This window comes from Solanum verrucosum, unplaced genomic scaffold (assembly GCF_900185275.1).
Source record: "Solanum verrucosum unplaced genomic scaffold, falcon-dt-bn FXZP01000261.1, whole genome shotgun sequence".
In the NCBI taxonomy this organism is placed as follows: domain Eukaryota; kingdom Viridiplantae; phylum Streptophyta; class Magnoliopsida; order Solanales; family Solanaceae; genus Solanum; species Solanum verrucosum.
In genome coordinates, this window is record NW_026019969.1 from 2,346,829 (window position 1) to 2,360,340 (window position 13,512).

Here is a 13,512-nt window from a genome sequence, read left to right on the forward strand (position 1 = left end):
AAAATAGAGTGGCCTAGTGTGTACTTACTAGCTTTGGCACACCCAAACTTGCATACTCAAGAGTAAGTTCACTTGCACTACTTAACAGGATTTTTTCCCATTTTCACCGGCTCTAGCTCGAGACCTCTGGTCAAAGATAAAGGATCTTATTCATCCCACCATAATCTTTGTTGGTCACATTTCAGTATTAATACTTATCAATTTTCAAAAAAAATTCTAATAAATTAAAATAATTTAATAAACAATAATTGTCTTTTTAATGAACATGAAAAGAATTAAAGAATAGTTAAAATGGGACGGAGGAAATAATTAGAAACTTGTATACATATTATACATAATATCAATGGAAAAGGTTTATAAGTCATGAAGCCAAAAGTCTACTCACACGGTGTGAATAGTCTCTTTTAAAGGGCCAAGGGCCCATGCTAAGAAAAATATGAAAGTGATGTATGCATAATGCACGTGTTATTTTCCTCTGTTCAAAACAATTATTCTGTAAAAGCAATAATTAAATTTACAGAATTTTAGCAAAACCCAAAATAAAGTCAAAATAATAAAGAAATTACATACTGTATATTGGATATTATCTCACAACAAATTGGATAACTTTCATATACTATACTATAATAATTAATAAGTCGGGCTCGTATATTATTTTATGAACATGTAATAATTTAATAAATATAGTGGTGTCCTGGTGGGACATTTATCAAAATTTAATTCATTATCAGTGAATTTATTACTCCTTTCTAACTTTTGTCCAATCAATAAATCAAGGCTTAGTTCTCTATCATGAATGATGACACGTCTTTTTAATACCCTCAATTGTGTAATGTCATGGTCATAATTAAGCACTATTTCAGTACTACTATATTTTATCTTTGATATTTACACTCGAGAAATCAATCAGCTAAAAAGTCAAATCCAAATTAAACTTGCATCATCTGTAGGTCATTATATTGTCATTGTGGATCAATATATATTGTGATGCCAAGTAGAGTTGTATACATTTTCTGTGTGGGTTCATCACACATCACTCCTCAAATATCAAAATTTTCCCCATCGATTTAAAACAAAAACATGTTTTTTTCCAAAATATTTTGAAACAAATTAAATATGAGAAAAATTAGAAAATATTTTTTTCTATACTAAAAAACACATCCTAATTCAAGGAACGAAAAAATACCTAAAATACCCCTCAATTATGTGAATTGATACAAGATGAGTCATTTTTTATGATCCGCTACATCATCATACTACCTTGGTGTCATTTGACACATATCTCACATGGGATGCTTACACAACAAGGAGGCGCGCTTGTGGAAAAGTTCTAGAAAGCTATGGAAATTTGACGTTCGATTTTTATGAAATTTATAAGATAAAGTTACGTTCTTGAAATTTTCTACCTTGGTGTCATTTGACACATATCTCACGTGGGATGCTTACACTACAAGGAGGCGCGCCTGTGGAAAAGTTCTAGAAAGCTATGGAAATTTGACGTTCGATTTTTATGAAATTTTTAAGATAAAGTTATGTTGTTGAAATTTTCTAGCCTTGTAAAAAATTCTAGAAAAGGAATTAACTACTAGTAAATATTGAGGAACTTTGTAACAATTAATATTTGCACAGAATCCCCTAAATAACTAATATAAATTGGTTTTGGGGGGGGGGGGGGGAATTCATTTCTAAATCATCAAATCCGTAATATAGACAAGGCTTCCTTTAATAATTTTCTTGTGTTCAGTCTATTATTTTCTAGCGATTTCTAGTGTTTTAGACAAACTTAGGGGTGTCAAAAATAAACTCAAACATAGGTAATCCGTCCAGAATTTTAAGGGTTGGGCTCAAGATAATTTGAATTGGGTTCAATCTCAACTCATTCAAGCCTAACCCATTTTAAGAGAATCCTCAATTGAGCCCAATTCAATCTTTAATTTCAACCTGATTTAAAACTCTTTATTAAGATATGTTCCTATATTGAAGGTATGAATTATTATCTATTTAATATCTTTTAGAATTTATCTATCAATTGTTACTATTTTTTTTTTAAAAATCTTGAGTTGAAATTCAAATTGTGATTAAAAAAGCTAAATATCACTATGTTAAAATTATTGAGATTAAGCGGGTCAAGACCCAACACGGTTTTTAGCCCATTTGAGCCCAAAGTAAACTTGGGTGGGTCAAGACCCAACCCGATTTCTATCTCAATCCATTTTAATATCTTCAATTTCAATTCAACGCGTCCATTTGACACCCCTAGACAAACTTGACTAAGGACGTGACATAATTCTCCTTCCAGAAAACGTTGTCAATTATGTTGTGGACTGTGGAGCAAAGTATATTAGCTAGGGTAATATTCTAGTTCTAGAAGCAATTAACCATGACTTCGTCTTTTGATGTGCTAATTTTGTCTTGTGTTTTCTGATAGACCAAAAGTTATAATACCAAGTTAGAAAATGCACTTTTTTTTAAAAAAAAAAAAACAGTTGCTTTCAATTTTTGACGTGGTACCTTATTATTTGTTGTACATGACCATCACTTGTATCTTCAGATAAGCCACAAAAGTAAATAATGATATTATAAGAAGTTAGAACGTGTGGAAAATATATAAGAAATCAGAGTAAAATATGGCGGACTTTGCTATATATATGTGTATTTGATCACCTACATTATATTGGGCCATCTTGATGGCTGATGGTCAATAATTTTTGGACAAATTACTTAACTACACTTCTTTACTTACCTTAATATTCATTTATCACTACTTATTTCAAAATTTTCAAAAATCTCTTATTTTACCTATGTATCACGCATGTATCCCGTGCACAACGCTATGTATCCCGCTGTGTGGAATGTATCAAACACAATGTATCCCGCATGTATCCGGTGCACAACGCTATGTATCCCGCATATATCCCGTGCACAACGCTATGTATCCCACTATGTGGAATGTATAAAACCTAATGTATTTCATGCACAACGCTATGTATCCCGCTATGTGGAATGTATCAAACCTAATGTATCCCGTGCACAACGCTATGTATTCCGCAAACATTATTTTTAAGGGATTTTTGATAAATAGAAAACTAGAAGGGATATGATGTTATTTAGTACTTATAATATGTGGTTCCTATAATTTATACATAATTTTTTGTCTGAAACGAAAGAGTAACGATAACAATAAAATCTAATTAAATTTTGATACCTTTGTGTTTGTGTGGTCCTGGTCCAAAATATATGACAAAGACAAGGATAATTACAAATAAAATAAATTTCTATATTTTCTTGTTGTACTGATTGAGATTTGATATGATGCTTGTACAGGGAAAACAAGTTTGGAAAAGGCTTTTACTTCTTCAGAGTCCGACTTAATTTGGATCATATATTACACGACAGCAATGCTCTTAGATAACTGTGAATCATGTTAAAGGTAAAACTTGTTAGAGTGCCCATGCTAGGATTTTCCTTAGTAACTAATGAAAGAAGCAAATCTCTAATGACAATATTTAGAACCAGTTTGGTGATGTCACATGTTTAACAAGTCAATCATTGCTCTTAGAGATACTTTTAAGCTAGAAAATAATCTCAAAGATAATTTTAAAATAAAACATTTAAGGCTTAATATCTATAGTCCTTTTTAATCTTGATATCGTTTTTTCAAATAAACACTCAAACTTAATTGTACTCACACATATTTGGTTGTTGTAGTCTTGTCCCTGCATGCAAAATTGTACTCACACTACAACACAACACATAGAATAAATATCTTTCTACCTTGTTGGTGATAAACCTCATATGTCAATGCCAACCACTACTCCATTTAGTCCCAATTAGTACCCACCATGATTTTTACACAATTTCTTAGTGGTTAGGTCCTCCTCTCTTGCTGATGACTGATGATTTCATCCTGCTTACCTACTACTTCATAATACAACAATCAATAACCTAGCTACATAAATTTGTTAGACCCCCTTTAATCAAAATAGTACGTACACCTTTCGACTTTTTATATGCTCTTTAAGAAAATAATTAATAACGTTGATCATACATACACTATTAGAGTAGTAAGAATATAATTCAAAACAAATTCAATTGTAGTTCATATGTAGTTTTCATAGATGTACACAAAATCATAACCCGAAACATGTCTAACATTTCAATTGCAAAGCACAATTATTACTAACTAGGGAATGGAACAACTAGAGACATAGGAGAGTTTTGAACCCAGCAGCATTTACTGTGGCACGATAACTGGTCCTCTCGTACCAGGGAAAGGTCCTCTGCAACAAAATAATGACTAGCTACATCAATTATTTGACACTTTTTTTCTTCAATTTAGTAACCAATTCAGCTAATGCTTTTGTAGAAGAACCATCTTCACTAAGCACTTTGGCTGCTGCATCTTTAAGGTCTTTCATTCTACTGCGCACTCCTTTTCCCTCTTCACCTTCCATTAGTCCTTTCACGACTTTAGCAATTTCCAATCTTCCCACTATGCCATTTTCTTCATTGACTTTTGGCCTTAGTGCCACTTTTACATCCTCACTTAACATAACCGCGTTCATTTTTTGTTCCGCATAGAGTGGCCAAGCTATAAGTGGTACCCCATGGACCACACTCTCCAAAGTTGAGTTCCATCCACAGTGAGTCAAGAATCCACCCGTTGATTCATGGCTCAGGATTCGGGTTTGTGGGGCCCAATTAGGCACCACTAAACCAAACCCTTTTGTCTTTTCCAAGAACCCTTTTGGTAAAAACTCAAGAGGATTAGTTGAATCTTGGACATTAAAAAAAGTAGCATTAGCTATTTTGTCATTAGGGCATCTAACTACCCACAAGAACCTTTGTTCACTCATTTCCAAGCCTTTTGCAACTTCAATAAGTTGCTCATGAGAGAGGGTCCCACCACTACCGTACGATATGTATAACACAGAGCCACGTGGCTGTTCATCCAGCCACGTCAGACACTCCGACCCGTCAACCTTACTACCCGAATCCATCTGAATAAGCGGGCCAACCGGGTAAACGGTTGGCTTACCGGGTTCTTCTTTCTGTAGAGCTCCAATGGCTCCTCCTTCCAATTCCTTAAAGCTGTTTGCTATTATCCCTTCTGCCATTCCATACCTCTTCGCATGATGAAGAAGCCATTTGTAAGATTCATCTTTCCGGTTTTGAACCGGGTCGAGTAGATCCTTTCCGTGGATCGGGGTACAACCCGGAATCTGAATCGGGTGGGGCAGCTCTCTGTACTCACACGACACCGTTTCATCAAGCTTCGGCAAGTAGAGAAACAGAGACAAAGCCATAGCAGTTGAAGGGAAAAAAATATAGGGAGAAATTTTCAAATCAATAGCAACATCAAATGCATCAGTACCAAACAAATCAACAACAAGCGCAACTGTTTTCTTCGATTCAATAATGGGTTTCAAAATTTCACGCAGTGAAGGAAGAGAACGATTAACAGTAAGTGAAATACGAGTTTCGATTTTAACATCTTCAGGTAAATCATCCAAATTAACCGGAGGAAGAAGATGATAATCTATGGAAGAAGGAAGTGAGTTCAGGAAAATTTTCTGAGCATTAGAAATAGGGCCATCAGTGGGGAGGATAAGAGTAACAGAAAATTGATGATGGAGAAAGATTCTCTTAGCGAATTCGACAAGAGGGATTAAATGACCCATACCAGGAGAAGGTAAAATTGCAATATGAGGAATTTCTGATTGCGTCGCCATAACAATTTGCGCCATTGTTAAGAAGATGAGTTCTGGTTCAACAAAATAGACAAGTAGTGAATTATTTGAGCTTTAGTTTAATGGTAGGAAATGAGAAGAATGAGGTCTTTATTTATACATGAAAAATGTTATCATTGGTACGTGTGTAATGACAATAACATATTTGTTTGATTCTTTTGTTACAATATACAAAATAATAATTACTCCCTCCGTCCTTAATTATCTGTTCATTTTTAAATTTGAACAATTATGAATATAGTAAGTTTATCATTTTATCCCTATTAATTATAAAGTAGATGAATTAAGAACTTAGGATTTTCAAAAAGTTCTATTTTTTTCAAAATAATTAATTGAGGGTATAATATGTAAAAAAAAAATTGTTCTTTTTTTATTTGTAAATGGACAAGTAATTAGGAATAACTAAAAAAGAAAAAATGATCAAGTAATAAGGAACGAGGAAAGTAGTGTTTTCCATAGATCTCAAATTATGGGTTGTAACATTAATTAGGGGAAGAAGTTTTGACTATTTATTTTTATCTATATTTCAAAAATGTGTATTTTTATTCAATATTTTAAAATGTATATTTTTATTAAATACTTTATTCTACTGGACATTTATGTTTGGTTTGAAACTCTAAATTTGATTATTATCCGGTATAATTATTTAATTCTAAAGAAAATATGAAGGAATTTTTTTTAAAAAAAACTATCTTGATTTGTTAACAGATAAGTAAAAGAGAAAAAATAATCTTTAATATATACACCGAATAAACTCAAACAGAGGGAGAACTACTATGGAAAAAAAATAAATTCTTTTAGAATGATAAATAATTTGAAATAATTATTGAACATCACACTAATGGTATTCCTCATATGGCCAAAAGTTGCTAAAAATATTTGTCAAAAAAGGATAAATTAGTGAACAAACACGTTTTGTTTATAAATTCTTAAGAAATAAAACATGATAACTTATAAATAGTAGTACTCTATAAAAAAGACTAGATAAACTTACTGTATTTATTTACTTCATTTTCATATATATATATAATAAATTTGAATATAGACCACACATGTGTGTGGTGTTGTTTTACAAAGGGGTCGGTTTTTAAATGTTTGAAGTGGACGGGTGTTGTTCAGTTTGTAGATGAGAAAATTCAACATTTAAATTTAATGAGCAACCTGTACAGTGATGTCAAGCCACACGTTAGCCTCATGTCATTACATATAATTTTTTCCTTATTTGCCCTCACAAAATTAATAAACCTCCATTATTGGATGATTTTGTTAATTAGAATGTGGCCACTTTAGATCTCAACGTTAGATCAATTTATTTAGTCATGCGATATGAAGTTATAATATTAAATTAATATTTAGATATGTAATTTTAATATAATGATTTACAATTTAATTTTTTTTTAAAACACATGATTTAGGATTCAACATCATTTTTTTTAAAACATAAGTAAAATTTGATCCATAAATTTCTATTTTGTATTGTAAGAAAATAGATAGATAGATCATTTTAAATTTTATATGAAAAAAATAGACTCATGTTTGGCGTGAAAAAATTGTATGTACCATATGCACGGATCATATTAAAGAACTAATTATTACTATTGTTGAGTAGTGATTTTTTATAAAATTATGTATAGTAAGAACTTTGTAATTGCAAATATTTATTTGTAAAAGAAACATGGAGTTATATAATTTATCAATGCGGTATTTTAAGATATTTTGATACCTTATTTTATGAACTGTGATTTTTTTTTCATTTGATATGATTGTTAGTTATGAAATTTTTAAAAAGTTTTCATAACTCGTGGATTGTTTTATGTTTATGCGAAAAAGTACAACTTAAAACCATTCAAATTATATATCAAAAGAACTTTTCATATTCAAATCAATTTAATTTCAAATTATTCAACCGAACCGCCTGATACACAGATATGTGCCATGATTATATTGTGCATGCCTCCCTAATAAATCCCAACGGTAAACATTATATGCACTTATTCTCTCATTAACTAGATTAGGGGAATCTAAAAATTAATGCCCATAAAAGTTGCTATAAATATGGAATTCAAAGTTAATTGAATGTGATGTTAATATAGACATTTCTCATCAGATGTACATTTGTTCAAATGTATTACAATAAAATAAACAAAAAATAAGATTTGGAGATTTCTTATTAAATTGAAGTTTTGAGAATTAACGCTCCATTTGGTTCTCAAATGCCAAAAGCCAAAACCGTAGAGACCAAAAAAAATCTAATACATAAATTGGACGTGACAACGTGTTAGGAAAAAAAAAAGTATATTTGATGAGAAATATAATTAAATAATTAAAGTGAGTTTTTTTAATTATTTTAAATTTTAAATAATATAATCATATTTTAATATAATATCAGAATACATAAATGAAATGTTCATGCCTTCAAATTTCACCCCTGGATTAGTCCATGAAAATGAATTAAATTAAATTAAATTGCGTTCTTTCTAATAATTCGGATTTGGGTATGTTTAATTTGTTCTCCCCTGTCTTAACTAAAAACATGGCAGCTTTCGGATTTTAAAATCTAAATAAATCTATTTTTATCGTAATTTTTCATCTATTATTCAAAAAATTTAAACAGTCAATAATTATGACTTGTAGTAGTTTTCAAATACATATATTTTGTTTCAATAAAATTGTAAGTTTCACATCTATTTTCACAATTAATTTTAAATTTGTTTGACTCTCGACATTCAGTTTGTACCACATAAATTGGGTTTAAATTGGATTGGTTACATTGTTTTAGTTCGTCGTGATAAAAGTAGACTGAGAGCGTAATGAGTAAGCAACACATAACTTTAGTCGTCGTGATAAATATCAAATACTTTCTCTATTTCAATTTATTTGTCCTATTTTTTAATATGATACAAAATTTAAGAATCTATTTTAGACTTTTGAATATTGTAGTCTAAAATTAAAATAAATGTACCAAAATATCTTATAACTTTATGATTTTAAACATGTCACGTGAAAAGTGAATTAAAAATTTCTTTAAAGGAAAAAGACATTTTTTTGAACGAAAATAAAAAAAGAAAGCCTGATAAATAAATCGAGAAGGATGAGTAGTTAGTTACAATTTAAATTTGGTCAAAATAATAAATAAACGATAATAGGTCAAACAATCTCTAAGAAATGTACTTAAAAATTAAAAACATGCATCGAAAGAGTTCCGTACCGGAACACTGCATTTGGGGTCAACGCAGGGCTGGCTGGTCAACTAATATATTTGTCTTCGAATTAAAGCTGTATATTATATGGTTGAATTTTTCTGGAAAAACCATATATTTGTATTATGTTGAAATTCACCAATACATGCAATAGTTTCCGTGACATGTTGTTGTAGTATTTAAAATTCGAGCCTTAGCCATGAAAGATAATTTATTTTCATTTAACCCGTTTTATGTAATATCATTTCTAATTAGTCGAGACTTTAAAATAAGGATTGAATAGCAATGGAAAACTATCTTCTTCCCATTTTAATGGTTGTTTTAACTCTTTTAATGTTCAACAAAAATAACCAATACAAGTTTACTAAGTTTTCCTTATTTAATTAAGGTTGAAATGATTATTTTCCTCTTAAATACATGTTTTCCTATTAATATTAAGGGATTGTTTGGTAGGCGAAAGGGTCAAATCACTACAAAAAGAACTTTTAGCTACAATAAATATACACATTAACAAATAGTATCAAAGTCTTAATTTGTATTAGTTAATTGTCAGTGGAATCAATGTCGCTATAAATTTGAAGGACATTTATAAAGAGTGTTAAATGTGATTATCACTACTAATTGCCTCTACAAAGATATATTTAACAATAATTAATCTATTATCGTTAATTAATTGCCTCTAAAAATCATTTTTAATATAATCAATATATCCCTTTATTTTCTTCTATTAACCAAATTTGTTTCTGATTATACAGGACCAAATATAACCCCATCATTACCAAATTATTCAAAATCGTCCCTTTTTGAATGGAATCCCTCAAATCAACATAACCAAATTTCAATTTATATTATCCAATTTAAATGAATCTCTAATAAACTCGACCTACCACCCACCAAACTAAAATTGAAAGTAATTTAGACAGTCAATTAGGGTCTACTTACCAAGAGCCTCTTTATCATATCACTGATCACCTAACTCAATAATACTGAAACAAGACATAAACTTGTGTCAGTTTTGACAACTCTAATTCATAAACATAAATACATACTCCGTTTCATTTTACTTAGCATCATTTGATTAATTTTTTTTAAAAAAATAAAATTTTCTAAAACAATTCATACATATTTGTGTGGTAGTAAATTATTTATTAAAAGTAAAATTTTATAATTAAGTAATTTCTAATAATAATTAGATGACATTTTCTTTTGAACCGATTAAAAAGAAAAGTATGTCATATAAAATGAGACGGAGAAAGTAATAACTCTGTACTCCCTACATATTCTGGCATTATTGCTCTTGTTTCAATCTTATGATTAAATTATAGGAAAAAAACACTAGATTGATTTCCCATCGAACAATAATGATTTTCCCAAAGAAAATAACAACTTTTCTTTGACATTCTTATATAGGCCATTATTGCAGCATTAACATCTTGACCATTTTATCATCTAGAGACTACATTATGAACAAGTGACCAATATGTTAAGAGTACCACTTTCAATACTTTTAAAATGAAAATTACGAAAGTCTAAGAGAAAATATTCAGTCCTGACACCAAACTTAAATGGATCGAACGAATTATAATTTTATGGGCTAAGTTAGTTTTGGCATCAAAAGGTTTGACTATGAAGTACAATAATCGACTCATATTTTCAACTCTTCTAGAAAATCTAATGAGTCTCGTGTTGATGAATAGAAAAAGGTCCCATATATTACATCATTTTCCTCAATATGAATAAGTTGAAATTTCGACCATCAAACCAATATTGATTTTTGTAACTTTATGTTCAACTTTTTGTGTCTGTAACATACATCTTCGAGTAAACAAATTGCAAATATTACGAAGTTGGTAAGTGTATAGTATTAATTTTACATTATAAATATTAGTTCAATAGACTAACGATCATCGAAAATCTTCTTTATCCGTGCTTGTTTCCTAAAAAAAAAAACATTAAAAACCACTACTTTCCTTCTCATAATGAAGTGCTTATAGGCGATTTTTTAAAATTTAATTAATAAAAAAGTAGAGTAATAGTATTATTGTTCAATTAATGCCCTTGTGAAATGGACCTAACTAAATCATATTTTAACACTATAACAAAATAGTTTTTTAACAGCAATAAATATATGCATTAATAAAGAGTCCTAAAGTATTTACTGATATTAGCTAATTAATTATCATTAGATCCAATGTTACTATAGGTTTTAGAGACATTTATTAAGAGTGTTAATTGTCTCTAAAATTTAAGAACACATATTCTGTAGCAATTAAGCTATTACAGTTATTGCCGCTAAAGATCATTTTTGATGTACCAATCAATTTTCATTTTATAATTTTAAAGAATTGTGTAAAATGGGAAACATAAAAGTAAAGGCGAATAACGTGGTGAATGCTCTTTGGCACATTGCATTTGTCCAAATCTTGGAAAAGTAAAAATCATTTATTGCGACTTTTTGGTATTTTTATCCAAATGCATGAGGCATTGGTTTAAAACTTTAATGTGTTGGCCACTTATCCAAAAGTTCAAAGCAATGAAAAGTCCTACCATCAATAATTCAAAGTGCCTTTCTATATTAATCATCACCAATGCAAGACTAAAGTGCCAATAACCTGGTAACTTATACCCCACTTTCTACCTTTCTTTTATCCAATTATTAGACTTTAATTTGATCCATGGTGGTTGATCATCACATCTTATCTTTGGTTTTAGTAAAATTTGCTCTAAAAAGTAGGGGCAAAGTTACTAATCTGGATACTTTTTTTATTAAACTCAATAAATTTTACTCAAATAGTGTATTTACTGGCGTAGCTATATGGTGATATTGGACACCCTTCGTCAGAAAGAAAAACTTCGCATTTGTAACTAAAAGAAGTTTGCCAATATAGGAAATGACATTACGCAAAAAGTGGATGAATAACGAGTATAGCTCTATTTTTTTTTGTCATCCATAAAAGCGAACGATATGATCTTTTACCCCTTCGAATAAATCAATTTATAATTTATGACATTTTGACCCCTATTTTGTTTCTCCATTGTTATTTTGTTAGGTAAAATTCACAAATGGCTATACCTTTCACCCTCTGTTATAAATGATAACGTCATTATTATGGAGACATTCACATTTTATAGGTAAATCTTCAGGGCATTATCATGAAGAAATTCTATGTAGAATCATTAAAAAAAGAAAAAATTACCGAATTACACTACTTTACTTTACCTATTATTTCTTTTTCCCTACTATTTAGTAAAAATACGAAATTCCCTTCTTTTCGCCCAAAACTGACTCTCCCGGATACATTATTTCTTCAGCAAAGTAAACCCACGTCTCCAATTCCTAAAATCTCGCCTTCAATCTCTCCATATTATCAAATCAGTTATCTAACTAAAATCAATTTGAATTTCAAACAATTTCCAACTCTTTTCAACCACCTGTAAAGTTCAAAACAAGTATTATCATCTTCTCCGTTTTGCTTTTTTTTTTTTTTTTGTGTTTAATCGTTTTGGCTCTTGCATTATGGATCCTCCATCTTTGAGTTTTGGGATTACCTAAATAGTATCACCGAACAATAATTTCATATTTGATTAAGAAGATCCCAACTGGGCAGAACTGAGATCTAAGAGGCTGCATAAACCGGCAATAATTGTAAATCGAAGTTCTAAGAAGTCAAAATCAAAAAAGGAAGTACATGCATCATCTAAAACAAAGGATACAAAAACTCCAAAGAAAGGGGTAGAAAGGTTGCCCCTCCTATATCTCGACCCACACTACCAATGATATGTAATTTTTTTGTATTTTTTTTTCTGATATCGATTTTTGAACTTTATGTATTCCCCTGTTTATATTTTGATTTTAGTTTGATACATTATTGATAAATAATTTTGTATTCATTATATTGTTTGAAATCTACACTTGGTACCCAGAAACAGTAATTTTGGTATATTTTTGTTGTTATATTATTGTTAATGTATCAGAAGTTAAAAGTCAATTTATAAGGTTGAATGCTATTATGATTTAGGTATCAAATATAAGTATTGAGTATAACTTTCTAATTTCTACACATATACCAGGTTTTTGGTCAAATTTTTGGGATAATATATGTATCTACACATTTCATTTAATTTATATTGTATCTTATTCCTGTTTGCAGTAACAATGGAATGTATGTAGCTGCATTTGTTGAATTTTTATGTTGCTTTTAATTTTGTTTCCATTACAGTTTAAAACATTCTTACAGTTTAATACTTTTAAATTTGAAGAATGTTTATGTCCATAATTTTTTATGTTGCTTTTAATTTTGTTTTCATTACAGTTTATTACTATAAATAATATACACATATGTACAACTTATTGTATCTTGTAAGATGATACAAAATTTCCACAAAATTATTATGTACATGATATACCATTGCCTCCACAAATAACAAAATTGTATTATTCACAACACATAGTACAAATTGTCGATTATAGGATTGGTACAACTCACAAAAGCTGTTACTGATATACAAAATATATAAAAAAATATAATGTATATGATACATAGTTGATTAAAACTATTCTA

The 13,512-nt window shown here is 29.7% G+C and overlaps 1 protein-coding gene across 1 annotated transcript; it reads right to left on the bottom strand.

The window, feature by feature from the left end:
- Window positions 1–3,983: 3,983 nt before the first annotated feature.
- On the bottom strand, window positions 3,984–5,811 carry LOC125815877 (hydroquinone glucosyltransferase). Its single transcript, XM_049495443.1, has one exon. The coding sequence runs from the start codon at window positions 5,745–5,747 to the stop codon at window positions 4,311–4,313; it is 1,437 nt and encodes a 478-aa protein (XP_049351400.1). The 5' UTR covers window positions 5,748–5,811; the 3' UTR covers window positions 3,984–4,310.
- Between the last annotated feature and the right edge of the window lie 7,701 nt (window positions 5,812–13,512).

Excerpts from the sequence above, each read along its gene's own strand:
- LOC125815877 (XM_049495443.1), bottom strand. The coding sequence starts at position 5,747 with ATGGCGCAAATTGTTATGGCGACGCAATCAGAAATTCCTCATATTGCA.